This window comes from Trachypithecus francoisi, unplaced genomic scaffold (genome assembly GCF_009764315.1).
Source record: "Trachypithecus francoisi isolate TF-2019V2 unplaced genomic scaffold, Tfra_2.0 Lachesis_group7, whole genome shotgun sequence".
NCBI classification, from domain to species: domain Eukaryota; kingdom Metazoa; phylum Chordata; class Mammalia; order Primates; family Cercopithecidae; genus Trachypithecus; species Trachypithecus francoisi.
This window is the reverse complement of record NW_022681472.1, coordinates 54,613,172-54,629,023: the sequence shown is the minus strand read 5'-3', so window position 1 is coordinate 54,629,023 and position 15,852 is coordinate 54,613,172. Positions and strand designations below refer to the sequence as shown.

General features: G+C 37.3%; 1 protein-coding gene across 1 annotated transcript in view; it reads left to right on the top strand.

Moving 5' to 3' along the window:
• The window catches only part of STK3 (serine/threonine kinase 3), a 354,584-nt gene that overhangs the window by 66,282 nt on the left and 272,450 nt on the right, over window positions 1-15,852 (top strand). The window contains exon 4 of the mRNA XM_033202322.1: window positions 10,408-10,522. Within this exon, the coding sequence (XP_033058213.1) occupies window positions 10,408-10,522 (115 nt within the window). The remainder of the gene's footprint in view (window positions 1-10,407; window positions 10,523-15,852) is intronic.

Below are 15,852 nucleotides of genomic sequence, written 5' to 3'. Positions count from 1 at the left end.
CCCCATCTCCCCTCCTTTCCTCAGGCTTTCCTATTCCTTGAGACACAATATTGAAATTAGGCCAATTAGTCATTCTACAATGGTTCGTAAGGGTTCAGGTGAAAGGGAGAGTCACACAACTCTCACTTTAAATAAAAAACTAGAAATGATTTAGCTTAGTGAGGAAGACAGGTTGAAAGCCGAGATAAGCTGAAAGCTAGGGTTCTTGTGCCAAACAGCTAGCCAAACTTGAATGCAAAGGAAAAGTTATTGAAGGAAATTAAAAGTGCTACTCCAGTGAGCACATGAGTGGTAAGAAAGTGGAAGAGCCTCATTGCTGATATGGAGACAGTTTGAGTGGTCTGAATAGAAGTTCAAACCAGCTATAGCATTCTCTTAAGCCAAAGCCTAATCTCGAGCAATGCCCTTACTCTCTTCAACTCTATGAAGGTTGAGCGACGCGAGGAAGCAACAAAGTTTGAAGCTAGCAGAGGTTGGTTCATGAGGCTTAGACAAAGAAGCTGTCTCCATAATGTAAAAGTGCAAGATGAAGCAGCAAGTGCTGATATAGAAGCTGCAGCAAGTTATCCAGAAGATGTAGCTGAGATAATTGATGAAGGTGACTACATTAAGCAACAGATTTTCAATGTAGACAGAACAGCCTTCTATTGGAAGGAGATGCCATCTAGGACTTTCCAAGCTAGAGAGAAGTCACTGCTTAGCTTCAAAGGACAGGCTGACTCTCTTGTTAGGGGCTAATGCCTCTCATGACTTTAAGTTGAAGCCAGTACTCATTGCCCATTCCAGAAATATTAGGACCCTCAAGAATTTTGCAAAATCTCCTCTGTTTATGTGACAAATGACATTTATTGATTTGTGTATATTGAACCAACCTTACATCCCAGCAGTAAAGCCTACTTGATCGTGGTGGATTAACTTTTTGATGTGCTGCTGCATTTGGTCTGCAAGTCTTTTATTGAGAATTTTTGCATTTATGTTCATCAGAGATATTGGTCTGAAGTTTTCTTTTTCATTTTGTCTCTGCCACATTTTGGTATCAGAATGATGCTGGCCTCGTAGAATGAGTTAGGGAGGAGTCCCTCCTCCTCGGCTTTCTTGGAATAGTTTCAGTAGGGTTGGTACCAGCTCTTCTTTATACATTTGGTAAAATTCAGCTATGAATCTACCTGGTCCAAGGGTTCTTTCTGGAAAACAAAAATTTGTGTAACTCACTGTATTGTGATACTTGCTTTGTCGAGGTGGTCTGAAATCAAACCTGCAGTATCTTATAGATTTGCTTGTATATAACACTGGAGTGTACAGTGTTTTGAGTGAAACTCTCTCTCCCTCTTCCCTAGCCTTTAATAATCAACATGATGGTTTAAAAACAGATGTTAGAACATCTAAATAATTGCAGTTAGTTAACTTGCTGGCTAGAATGAACAATATCATGTTTGATCCTTGACAGTCCTGCACAGGATAATATTTAAATGCTAGTTTGATTGTATTATTTCCTTACATAAATTCCTTCAGGGGTTCTGCATTGCCTGGACTGCCCTTTATTCTTTGTCACTAGTCTAATGTTTTTCCGTTTTTCTCCCTAGCGTCTGCTAATAGTTCAGTGAATGTTTGTTGTTTGAATTACTTTAAAAAAAAAATTAAATAAATGTGAATTTGAATGCATATCTATGTTAGTGGAAATAGACTTGAGTTTAGAAGTCTCAGGTCTTGAACTGTCTGAGCCTATTGGCCTATTGGTGGCAGTGTTAACACTTTTAACATTTTTTTTTTTTTTTTTTTGAGATGGAGTCTCGCCTTGTTGCCCGGGCTGGAGTGCAATGGCGCGACCTTGGCTCACTGCAGCGTCTGCCTCCTGGGTTCAAGAGATTCTTCTGCCTCAGCCTCCCGAGTAGCTGGGATTACAGGTGTGTGCCACCAGGCCCGGCTAATTTTTTGTATCTCTAGTAGAGACGGAGTTTCACCATGTTGGCCAGGCTGTCTCGAACTCCTAATCTTGTGATCTGCCCGCCTCGGTGTCCCAAAGTGCTGGGATTACAGGTGTGAGCCACCACGCCTGGCCTCACTTTTTAATTTTTTAAAATGACAGCTTTAAAATTTAGTCTTCAGTTTGCCAGTCTTAAGTTGTGGGTTCTGTATGCAATTGTAGGGAGGCACAGTAAATAAAACAGAAGAAAACTTGTTTATTGTTTCCCAGCTTCCCAGTCTGTACTACTACCACATTGTGTTCTGTGTACCTTGAAAACATCTCTTGAATTTGTTTTCTTTGCTATTTCTACTACACTCACTTTAATCCAAGCCACCAACATCTCTCTTTTAAAATATATGCTTTAGGGCTGGGCGCGGTGGCTCATGCCTGTAATCCCAGCACTTTGGGAGGCCGAGCCAGGTGGATCACAAGGTCAGGAGTTCGAGACCAGCCTGACCAACATGGTGAAACCCTGTGTCTAGTAAATACAAATTATCTGGGCATGGTGACAGGTGCCTGTAATCCCAGCTACTCAGGAGGCTGAGGCAGGAGAATCGCTTGAACCCAGGAGGCAGAGGTTGCAGTGAGCTGAGATCACGCCATTGCACTCCAGCCTGGGTGACAGAGTGAGACTCCGTCTCAAAAAAAAGTATGCTTTATTATTACTCCCATATCATGAGGCCAACAGATTAAGAGACTATTGCTGTGGAAAAGATATATTGTTACACATACAGCTCACAAGAGAAGGAGGAGTGCTGTGTCACAGAGGGCTCCACAGGAAAGTACCAGGGTCAGTTAGGAGGCAGAGAAAGTGAGGGGGAAAAAGTGGGCAAGAATCTTCTTGTGGTTTCTGTGGGAAGGGACAGGTGAGACAGGGTAAAACAGGTTTAGGATTGGCTACTTTGAGTATTTCAATTGGGTTCTGGGGCATAGGACTTTCTCTGGTTGTCTAGTATCTGGCCCTGGGGCAATTTGGGCAGGGGAAAAGTTGACCCTAGACTGTAACCATAGAGGTGGTTGGAGGTTTGGGCTCTAGATGGGTTGGTGTGCCTATAAAAGACATCCTTCCATGGGAGTTAGTTTGCTGTCTCTAGAAATTAGCTAACCCTGAGAGGGGCAGTCGCTTCAGTTTTAGCAAGGTCCCAGATGTCAAAGCATCAAGAATACAGAAAATAAAAAGATATGCTTAATATAATCTCTGCATGGACTAACACTACTTTTTAATTGGTCTCTCTATATTCACATCTGCTTCCCTACAATCTAGCTTTCATTCAGCAACCACAAAAACTTTACATCCTGTTATTCCTCTGCTTAAAATTCTTCACTGATTTTTTCCTGTATTTCAAATATAACCCAGTCTCTTTACCTTGGTTTTGAGGCCCTTCATGGTCAGGCTTCTGCTTACATATGCAACTCCACTATGTCCTACTGTATCCTTTACTCACTTTATCCTAGGCCTGCTAATCGTTCAATTATTTGACCGTGCTTTGTTCTGTCTTTCAGGGCCTTTGCAGGGCAGTTCTTGGTGCTTAGTTATCTGGCTAACTTCTAATTAAGTTTTGCATTTTAGCGTAAATGTTTTTCCCTTGGAGAGTCCTAAATTAGGTCCTGTCTTAGTTTTTTTGTGTGATTTATTTATTCATTGGTTCTTTTATTTATTAATTAATTAATTTATTTTAACTTTATATTTTTTGAGACGGAGCCTCACTCTTTCGCCAGGCTGGAGTGCAGTGGTGTGATCTTGGCTTTCCGCAACCTCTGCCTCCCGGGTTCAAGCGATTCTCTTGCCTCAGCCTCTTGAGTAGCTGGGATTATAGGCCCGCGCCATCACGCCTAGCTAATTTTTTTTTGTATTTTTAGTAGAGACAGGGTTTCACCATGTTGGCCAGGATAGTCTCGATCTCTTGACCTCATGATTCGCCTGCCTCAGCCTCCCAGAGTGCTGGGATTACAGACGTGAGCCACCGTGCCCGGCCTGCTCCTTCAGTTTGTATATATGAGAAGAGAGCTACTGAGGATAAAATGCAAAGCAAGACAGATTGGTACCTATCTTTATGGAGCTTCTGTTCTTCTAGGGGAGGCAGATAAAAGTCAATGACAAAGTCCTTACAAGGTGTAATAAGTGCTTTACAGTATAAAAGGTGCTGACATAGAAAGTATCAGAGGATGGCCACTGTATACATATGAACTCTGGAGTTTAAGCATTTCCTTCTTTTCCAATCTGTGGATTTTGTAATTCACAGCCGTTCAATGGAGAAAGGACATTTTATTGTTAAAGCTCACTTACCTACCTTCAAAGGTTTTTCACATACTCCAGTGCCTTCCAAGTCTCAGAGGCTACCATGGAATACGAATGCATTCCATTCCTTCATATGAACTAGGAACAATTTTATTTGCAGAAATAGTGAATACAAAATAAAGTCACAGCCAGTTTATCTTATAGCACCCTTTCTTCTTTTCTTGCTGTGGTTAGTAATCATATTTATTTGTGAGTTTACTTCCTTAATTCCTGTGTATTCATGCTGGTGTATTCTGTGTGAGGGACCAAATTGTGGATGTGTGTTTCACCAGTGCATACTGAACATCTAGTCAAATGCCTGGCCCAAGTAAAGGGTCAGTGAATGCGTGTGGCTGTTTAGTTCTGGTTGCTTAAATACTTCACTGGGTTAAAGTTAGTGAGGCCATGTTTTATGTTGTAGAGGTGTTGGACTTGGATCCGTCTACTTACATGGGTATTAGATGGGCCATGAATTATTTTTTTGAAGAGAATTTTACCTTTTGCCAACTTTTTCTCTTGACTTACTCTTATGGAGAGATAGGGCTGTTTTTTCAGGTAGCTGCCCAGGTTAGAATTCCTAATTTTTGTGAGTTGTCACTTCTACTCTTAGCATTGCTGATTAGTGTGCATGGCAAGAAAAATGTACATTTGTGTGCTTTTCAGTGAACATAATCTTGAATTCATTGTTACTTAACACTTTTCAAAATTTTGAATGAGAAAATTCATATTTAAAGTTTTTTTTTGACCGGGCATGGTCGTTCATGCCTGTAGTCTCAGCACTTTTGGAGGCCGAGGGAGGCGGAACACATGAGGCCAGGAGTTCACGACCAGCCTGGCCAACATGGCAAAACCCCCTCTCTAGCAAAACTATAATAATTAGCTGGGCGTAGTGACACAGGCCTGTAATCTCAGCTACTTGGGAGGTTGAGGCATGAGAATCACTTGAACCCAGGAGGCAGACATTGCTGTGAGCCGAGATGGTGCTGCTGTACTCCAACCTAGGTGGCAGAGTGAGATTCTGTCTCAGGAAAAAAAAAAATAGAGAGAGAAAGAGTTTTGTTTGTTTGTTTTCTGAAGGATATACAGTCTGTTCACTGGTGGAGTGAAGCTTAACTCTGGGTCTGTATCAGAGTCACTGGTAGAGCTTTTAAAAACCTACTGAATCAGAACCTCAAAGGAATATGGGCTTGGGTCACAGGTGGCTCTGATGCACAGCCAGGTATAGGAGCACTACTCCCTATAAAAGTTTCCACGTAGGCTCCATACCTCAAAGGAGTACATGTAAAGAATTTTTTTTTTTTTTTTTTTACGTTTCCCATATGTCGCAGTTCTAAGTCTGTATTTAGTTTCATTAGTTTGTAAACAAGCACTTTTCTTAAATGGTTCAGTGAACATTATGAACTCCAAATACGTACTTTCAATTCCCAAGACCTAGCAAAGCTGAGTATGTCTGGAAACTTAAGGTATGAGATGGAGAGTAATCAGAGATATGGGTAACAAGGTAGACTTTGAAATAACTTGTATGTGATATGAAGCAGATAAGACCTTTTCCTTTGGGTAATGGAGAATGATTGGAGTATTTTTGTTTAACTAGGAGAACAGTATGATCAGCTTATTTTACTTTTGTTTTAAAGTAAGGTACCTTGTCAACTGTATGTAGCATAGATTAGAACGGGGGAGAAAACTAAGACAAGGAGACCGGTGGGGAGCAAGTCTGTGTAAGAGGTAATGGAGTAGCAGTGGGGATAAAACAGATTTGAATTCAGGCCTTTTAGCTCCAACTGCTCTGTTCTACCTTTGACTTCAAGACATAGTTAATTTTTTTTTTTTGTATTTATTGGCTTTGTTTTTAATACAAAATTTAATTATAATGGAAAAATTTTAACTTTATTTTTTAGATGATTGATATTTTTGTTATTTATTTATTTTTAACTTTTATTTTAAGTTCAGGGGTACATGTGCAGGTTTGTTACATGGGTAAACTTGTGTCATAGGGGTTTGTTGTACAGATTATTTTATCACCCAGGTATTAAGCCTAGTACCCATTAGTTATTTTTCCTGATCCTCTCCCTCCTTCGACCCTCCACCTTCTGATAGGCCCCAGTGTGTGTTGTTCACTCTGTGTGTCCATGTGTTCTCATCATTTAGCTCCCAGTTATAAGTGAGAACATGCAGCATTCGGTTTTCTGTTCCTGTGTTAATTTGCTAAGGACAATGGCCTCCAGCTCTGTCCATGTCTCTGCAAAGGACATGACTTTGTTCTTTTTTGTGGCTGCATAGTATTCCATGGTATATATGTACCACATTTTCATTATCCAGTCTATCATTGATAGGCATTTAGGTTGATGCCGTGTCTTTGCTATTGTGAAGAGTGCTAGTTACAATGAACATAAGCATGCATGTGTCTTTATAATAGAAAAATTTATATTCCTTTGGGTATATATCCAGTAATGGGATTGCTAGGTTGAATGATATTTCTGTCTCTAGATCTTTGAGGAATTGCCACACTATCTTCCACAATGGTTGAACTAATTTACACTCCCACCAACAGTATGTAAGCATTCCTTTTTCTCCACATCCTTGCCAGCATCTGTTTTTTTTGTTGTTGTTGTTATACATTTTAATAATAGTCATTCTGACTGGTGTAACATGGGATCTCATTGTGGTTTTGATTTGCATTTCTCTAATGATCAGTGATGTTGAACTTTTTTTCATATACTTGTTGGCCACATGTAGGTCTTCTTTTGAAAAGTATCTGTTCATGTCCTTTGCCCACTTTTTAATAGGGTTTTTTTTTTTTTTTCTTGTGGATCTGTTTAAGTTCCTTATAGCTGCTGGATATTAGACCTTTATTGGATGCATAGTTTGTTCAAAAATTTTCTCTCATTCTGTAAGTTATCTGTTTACTCTCTTGCTAGTTTCTTTGCTGTACAGAAGCTCTTTGATTTTATTAGATCCCACTTGCCAATTTTTGCTTTTGTTGTGATTGCTTTTGGTGTCTTTGTCATAAAATCTTTGCCCATGTCCTGAATGGTATTGCCTAGATTGTCTTCCAGGGTTTTTATATTTTTGGGTTTTACATTTAGGCCTTTAATCCATCTTGAGTTAAATTTTTGTACATGATATAAGGGAGGGGTCCAGTTTCAAATCTTCTGCATATGGCTAGCCAGTTATCCCAGCACCATTTATTGAATGGGGAATCCTTTATCCATTGCCTGTTATTGTCAGGTTTGTCAAAGATCATATAGTTGTAGTTGTGTGGTCTTATTTCTGGGTTCTTTATTCTGTTTCATTTGTCTATGTGTCTTTTTTTGTATCATAACCATGCTGTTGTGGTTACTGTAGCCCTGTAGTATATTTTGAAGTCGGGTAGCGTGATGCTTCCAGATTTGTTCTTTTTGCTTAGGCTATTCAGGCTCTTTTTTGGTTCCATATGAATTTCAAAATAATTTTTTCTAGTTTTGTGCTGAATCTCAAATAGTAGTTTTAATAAGAATGGCATTGAATCTATAAGTTGCTTTGGGCAGTATGACCATTTTAATGATGTGTGTGTGTATACATATATACACACACATATATATTTTGTTTTTTTTTAATTATTATTTTTTTTTGAGATGGAGTCTTGCTCTGTTGCCCAGGCTGGAGAGCAGTGGCATAATCTCAGCTCACTGCAACCTCCGCCTTCCGAGTTCAAGTGATTCTCCTGTCTCACGCTCCCGAGTAACTGGCATTACAGGCACGTGCCACCATGCCCAGCTAATTTTTGTATTTTTAGTAGAGATGGGAGTTTCACCATGTTGGCCAGGCTGATCTCAAACTCCTGACCTCAAGTGATCCTCTCAAAGTGCTGGGTTTACAGGCGTGAACGACCGTGCCCAGCCTCTTTTTAATGATACTGATTATTTCTATCCCTGAGCATGGAATGTTTTCACATTTCTTTATGTCATCTCTGATTTCTTTGAGCAGTGTTTCATAGTTCTCCTTGTGGAGACCTTTCATCTCCCTAGTTTGCTGTCTTCCTATGTAGTTTATTCTTTTTGTGGCAGTTGTGAATGGGAGTTAGTTCCCGATTTGGCTCTCAGCTTGACTGTTGTTGGTATATAGGAATGCTAGTGATTTTTGCACATTACTTTTGTATCCTGAGACTTTGCTGAAGTTGTTTATCAGCTTAAGAAGCTTTTGGGCTGAGGCTATGGAGTTTTCTAAATATAGGGTCTTGTCATCTGCAAACAGGGATAGTTTGACTTCCTCTCTTCCTATTTGGATGACCTTTCTTTCTCTTGCCTGATTGCCCTTGCTGGGACTTCCAATACTATGTTAAATAGGAATGGTGAGAGAGTGCATCCTTGTCTTAATGCCCCTTTTCAAGGGGAATGCTTCCAGCTTATGCCCATTCAGTATGATAGTTGGCTGTGGGTTTTTCATATATGGCTCTTACTATTTTGAGGTATGTTCCTTCAATACCTAGTTTGTTGAGAGTTTTTAATGTGAATGGACGTCTAATTTTATTGAAAGCCTTTTCTGTATCTATTGAGATAATCATGTAGTTTTTGTCTTTAGTTCTGTTTATGTGATGAGTCAAATTTATTGATTTGTATATGTTGAACCAACCTTGCATCCCAAAGGGAAAGCCTACTTGATTGTGGTGGGTTGGGTTTTTTATGTGCCACTAGATTTGGTTTGCTAATGTTTTGTTGACGACTTTTGCAATCAGTGTTCATCAAGGATATTGGCCTAACATTTTCTTTTTTTGTTGTATCTCGGTCAGGTTTTGGTATCAGAATGATGCTGGCTTCATAGAATGAGTTAGGGAGCATTTCCTTTTCAATTTTTTGAAATAGTTTCAGCAGGAATGGTACCAGCTCTTCTTTGTATATCTGCTAGAATTCAGCCCTGAGTCTGTCTGGTCCTGAGTGTTTTTTTTTTTCTTTTTTGGATGGTAGGCTATTTATTACTGCCTCAATGACAGAGCATAGCTAAAATTTTAAAGGCTGTACTGAGAAGTATTCCCTGACAGTCTTCTCTTAACCTCCACAATTGGTAGAGTCTCTACATGTTCTTTTATACTTTCAATTTTTTTTTTTTTTTTTGCTTATTTGTTTTTCTGTCTTATTTTTCTTACATTGGTGCCCAGCAATATAGCTACTGTTTTTGATTGTAGCTACTACTACATAGAAGTATTTATTTGAACAAGTTGTGCTCTTACATGCCATACTTGGTTTTTCTCTTTCTATTTGTGTACCTTTGTTCATGGCCTTTCTCTTTTCTAGAATTTTCTTATCCCTCTTCTCCGTCTACATTTTGGAGTTTAAACTTTTCTTTCAAAATCTCATTCAAATCCCACTCCCTTCCACAAAGTTCTCTTTGGATGATTCCAATGTTATTTCCTCATTTGAGCTCTTGTAGCGTTAAAGTTGTGTCCTATTTAGTTTCTGCTGTCTTGTATTTTCTATCTCTATGTATTTTTTGAATTTGGTATTCTGCCTCTTTGAGATAGGTAAGATTTCTCATACATCAGTATATGTAGTTTATCCATGATATGCATTATTGCTGATGGTCATTTGTCCCTTTCTAAATCTTCCTGAAGACAGCTTGGCTATAAACATAGTTTATTCTGCTCTGGAAGACTTAAGACCACAGTTTAGAAATTAAATTGCTAATATTTTAATTCTATAAATTTAAGCAGAAACAGTTATAATTTTTTTCTCTAGAATTTTCAAAAGCCAGAATGAAAGAAAATTTAAAATAACTCTTTTGGCCTCATTGCAATATAGATTATTTTAGAGTTGATTAATATTTGACTGAATGCAAAATCCTTTAGAAGACTTATATTTAAAATGCTTTAGTTAAAGGGAAAAATTTTCATTTGTTCCTCATGTTAAGTAGTAATTTCTTTGCCAAAATGAAGTCTTATTTTCTTCAGAATCACTCAAAACATTTGGTCCTCTTCTGGTTTGTAATCCTGTTAAATTTCATCCATAAATTAAAGTCTAATTATGCATAGTTGGTGAACTCCAGATATTGAGAATTTGATGTACAATAGACATTTACTTATTTAACTTATTGGAACATTATGAAATGTTGAAAATACTTTGCATTGGGATTAAGAAAAAAATTTCTTTGGGAATTAACTAAATTTAATTGTTTATGTATTTTCTTTTAGCCCATATGTTGTAAAGTACTATGGCAGTTATTTTAAGAATACAGACCTCTGGATTGTTATGGAGTACTGTGGCGCTGGCTCTGTCTCAGACATAATTAGATTACGAAACAAGACAGTAAGTATTTTCAAATAGATTTGCTAATCTCATTTCTAAAGATTCATATTTTAGAATCTGACTAGTTGGCATTTTGTTACAAAGAAAATAATAGCATGAGAAAAGAAAAGGTTTTAAGTTGTGTAAAGATATCTAGTAGGAGGTGTAAGGACCAGCTCACATACCTTTCTGTGACAAATTTAGGAATTACATGATTGTTTATTTATTAGAATAATTTTTGTTGTGTCACAAAGAAACTACCATGGTACTTCTCTTCTTCATTTGGAATCTGTGTGTGTGTGTGTGTGTTGTTTAATAATGTGAGTTTCATAAATTATGGCTAGAATTTTATTTAAAGTTTATAATATTCATGGTATTATCTTAAATTTTCTATATTATAATTTATGGCTGGTAATATTTGAAGAAATTATATACTTCTGAATTTAAGAAAATATAAAACATTTTTGTATTTATTTTCCCAAATATTGTCAGGATGTGTGAGAGTGATAGAAATATTACATATTTCTATAAATTTAGCTTAGTGAAATGTATTGCTTAATGAAAGCTTTTTATGGTCATGTTTTAACTCTAAGTAGAAGTGCTATTTACAAAATTGTTTACTTTAAGCTAGTAGTGTATCTAGTTTATTTGGACACTTTTGTATGGACCAAAGTGACCTTTTTTTCTTGAATAAGAAGAGTAATCAGTGAAATAATTTGTAATTCTGTAGCAGTAACATTATTATATGTTGTCAGCCATGTTTCAGTAAAATACATTCAGAAAAAATACTTCAATTTGTGGTTAACCAGAATCATTTTAAAGTTTGATTTGGGAAGTACATTGTAAGTTTATTTTACTAATTTTTTTTTTCCCTGTTAGAGAAAAGAAAGTAAATAGGATTTCTTGTAAGAGAAGTGAAACAGAAATTGAAATAATCCCTGTTTTGACAGAGTAGATTAAGTGATCTGTGACATTCTAATGATATATTTTAGAATTTCTATGGTGCTTAACTAGCATTTATGTAAATCAGATGACTCTTGAGTGGCAGAACAATGCTTCAATGGAAAGTAATTATATCCCAGTTAGAGAAGAGTTTTAATATCATTTCAGGGCTAAACTCAGTGCATTTGGTATTTAAAGTTATCAAGTAGGAATATGAAGTAAAAGGGTGTGAAATGGAAAATTTTATACATCTCCATTTTCTTAGTTTTAAGTGTTAATGTTACAATTTTGAGTAGATATGAAGTATTTGATCCAAGAAGTTTAATTCTTGTTGCCAATAATTACAACTGTGAAGGCATACTATAGTTCTTAAAGATAGGTATGGATCAGATCATTATCTTCAGAAAACTCTTTGTCAGTTATCAAAGAAAAGATTTTATCTGTTCATATTCTTTGTTATAAGACACAGTCCACTGAGCATGTTGGGGAGTCGTACACTTGGAATAGCATAGTTGTTCCTCTCACACAACAGGTACCCTGGGTTCTGGGATGACATGGTAATAGTCTAATTTCCATATATGAAAAGGAGCCCAGAGCTGCACAAGAGATTGATTAGGAGCTGTAGGTATATTGTTTCTGAGTGTTGCCTTGATGACAGCTCCTATTAAGTCTCAAAAATATTTGTATCTTTCTTTTCTAGTGCAAGGACATTTTTCTTCATTTATTTATTATTCAAAAAGAGTACCATTATTGTTAAGGTTAATAATACAAAGATATGTAACATTCCATTTAAAAAGTATCTGGACGTTGTAAGCCTTTGTTCACTGAAGGATACTCTTGATTGTCTGAATTTCAGAAGCATGACTATTACTGATTGACTAACTTTCAAAAATTTGACGAGTATAACAGTCGTCTTTGATTAAACAGGTGTAAAACTCACTCTAGTCACTGTTTTCATGGTCATGAAACAATCTTTTCCTAAGAATACGGCAGTGTGTTTTTAAGAGCTTGTATGGTCTGTTGTTTTTTTGTGATCTGCTTTGTTTTTTTAAATTCTGTATACATTTGAAATAGAACAAGGAATTCTTGTTATTTTATATTGCAAATGTTTATATTTACTCATATATTTATGCTTTTTATTGTTCTTTATTTCTTTCTGCATTTCCCAGTTGCCTGAAGAATATCTGTTAGTATTTTCTTATGTGTGGGTATGATGATAATACCTGGGGGTTTTTTGTTTGTTTGTTTTTGTTTTTGTTTTTTTTTGGTGAACATGTTGTTATTTTACTTCATGTTTTCTTTTTTCCTTTTTTTGAGACAGGTTTTCGCTCTTTTGCCCAGGCTAGAATGTAGTGATGTGATCACAGTTCACTGCAACCTTGAACTTCTGGGCTCAAGCGATCCTCCAGCCTTAGCCTCCTGAGTAACTAGGACTTCAGGAGCATGCCATCATGCCTGGCTAATTAAAACAATTTTGTTTTGTAGAGATGGGGTCTGGCTGTATTGCCCAGGCTGGTCTTCAACTCCTGGTCTCAAGCAATTCTCCTGCCTTGGCTTCCCATAGTGCTGGGATGACTGATGTGAGCAACTATGCCTGACCCTCACTTCACTTCTGAACAGTATATTTGCTGGGTAAAGAATTCTAGGTTAGTGATTCCTTTTAGCCTTTTAAAGATATTATCCAGAAATCTTGTATTTTATATTCCAGAACATAATTTATTTTTATTTTTTGTTTTTCTTTTTGAGACAGGGTCTTGCTCTGTCACTCAGGCTCTAGTGCATTGGTGTGATCATGGCTCACTATAGCCTCAACCTCCTGGGCTCAAGTGATCTTCCCACTTCAACCTCCTGAGTAGCTGGAACCACAGTCATGTGCCACCATGCCCGGCTAATTTTTTTGATTTTTTGGAGAGATAGGGTCTCACTTTGTTTCTTAGGCTCATATCCTAGAACATATTAATTATAGTCTAATTCTGTCTGCTAATCTTTAAATGTTAATCTCCTGTGTGTCTCTATTTTATATTGTTTCTCTTGTTTTTTATTGTTTTTGTCTATGCCTTGTGATCTTTGATAGAGTGCTAGACATTGCATAAAACGTGATAGAGGTTTTTTGAACTTCTGAATATTAATGTATTTTACTTAAGGTTTTTGTTTGTTTCTATCTGGTGACTAGAACTAGCAATCCTGGATCACTTTAATTCAATTAGGGTTAGAGATAATTTGAATCTGGGCTTTAGTACAGTTATGTGCCACATAATGATGTTTCCATCAATGATGGACTGCATATAGAATGGTGGTACCATAAAATTATAGTATCGTATTTTTACTGTACTTTTTCTATGTTTAGATGTGTTTAGATACACAAATACCATTGTGTTACTGCTGCCTATAGCATTCTGTACAGTAACATGCTATACAGGTTTGTAGCCTAGGAGCAATAGGCTATACCGTCTAGGTTTGTGTAAACACACTCTGTGATGTTCACACAATGATGAAATTGCCTAATAATGCCTTTTTTGGAATGTATCCATGTTGTCAGGTGACACATGACTGTACTTTTGAGGGTTGATCCTCCTTTACATCTAGGATATGGTCCTTTGGCATTATAGGGCTTCGCAGTTCTTGGTAGGTTTTGATTTCCAGTTTTTGACCTTCTCATCTTGTAAGTCATTCAAAAGGTCTGCTCTGCTTCTTAGCCTCTTGGCCTCTGTTCTGTAATTAATAGATGACTCTTGGAGAAAAGCAGCCCTTATTGCTAGGCTCACCTCTTTCTTTTTCTTTTTTCCAGTATTTTGTTTTCATTAGCCTTGTGTCTTCATTAGCCTTAACATAGACTTTTAAATGTATTTTGTCCAGACATTTTAGTTCTTTCAGCAGGAGAGTGGTCTGAATTATTTAGTTTATCATTACCACAAGTGGAGCTCTTTCAAATAGTACAAGTTTTGTTATTAGCAGTTCTGTTCTGCTATGAGCAAACATATGCAAAGCTACCCCCAAAGGCTAAGGAAGCTGAGAGGCTGAAGAAAGTTGCTGACAAATCCAGTTTCTTATAAAAAGACATTTATTACAGACTTACAGAAATAATGTTTTGGGTAGCCAAAAGGTGGTGTATTCCCACATCCACGCTCCCCAAAATATCCTTTATATAGCAAGCTGTTTTGGTAAAACATGTGCAGCTGGTGACACCTCAGACTTTCTTGCTATTCGTGACCACTGGAGAGGTTAGATAAACATCTTTATGAGGGGTTATCTATGCTACAGGCAGTTGTTTAAAGACCTTACTGCTGGAGCCAAACTCCTGTCATTATGGTGGTTTTGCTTCGAAATGATGTCACTCTTGTCTTGCAACAGGCTGGTTTTTTACCTACGTCTTTAATCTAGCTGGAGTTTATTTCTGTATATGATATGAGATAGGGGTATACAGCACTTCTTTTTTTTTTTTTTTTTTTTTTTTTCTGTGTGGAAATCTAATTGTCCTAACACAATTTTCTGTCCCTTTTTAACTGGCTTATAAGCCTGTCCTACTAAGGTTATGTATATATTTGGCTTTATATTTGGTCTCTGTTCTAGCAGAGATTTATTTGCCTGCTTCTGCAACAGAAATATGTTCTTAATTATATGGTGGCATGTTTGATATTTGGGATGCAATTCCCTTGTCTTTGTTTTCCTTGATCTCTCATATATGTTTTATTTATTTATTTTATTATTATTATTATTTTTTGAGACGGAGTTTTGTTCTTGTTGCCCAGGCTGGAGTGCAATGGTGTGATCTTGACTAACTGCAGCCTCCGCCTCCCAGGTTCAAGTGATTCTCATGCCTCAGCCTCCCTAGTAGCTGGGATTATAAGCACCTGCCATCACACCCACCTAATTTTTATATTTTTAGTAGAGATCGGGTTTCGCCACATTGGCCAGGCTGGTCTCAAACTCCTGACCTGAGGTGGATCCACCCGGTCACCCGAAGTGTTGGGATTACAGGCATGAGCCACCGTGCCTGGCCTCATATAAGTTTTAGAATAAGTTGTCAAGCTCCACAAAAAGTCTTGCTGGGTTTGTGATTGGAATTAGGTTTAACTCATAATTTGTGTTAACTGATATTTTCCAATCCGTGATCATAGAATATCTTTGTGTTCAGTTCTTCTTTTTTGTATTTAAATGCATTTTTAAATCTCCTTGAAAATCGTTAGGCTGGGTGCGGTAGCTCATGGCTGTAATCCTGGCACTTTTGGAGGCTAAGGCAGGTGGATCTCCTGAGGTCAGGAGTTTGAGACTAGCCTGGCCAACATGGCAAAACCCCGTCTCTACTAAAAATACAAAAAAATTAGCTGGGTGTGGTGGTGGGAGTTCAAGACTAGCCTGGCCTACGTGGCAAAACCCTATCTCTACTAAAAATACAAAAAAATTAGCTG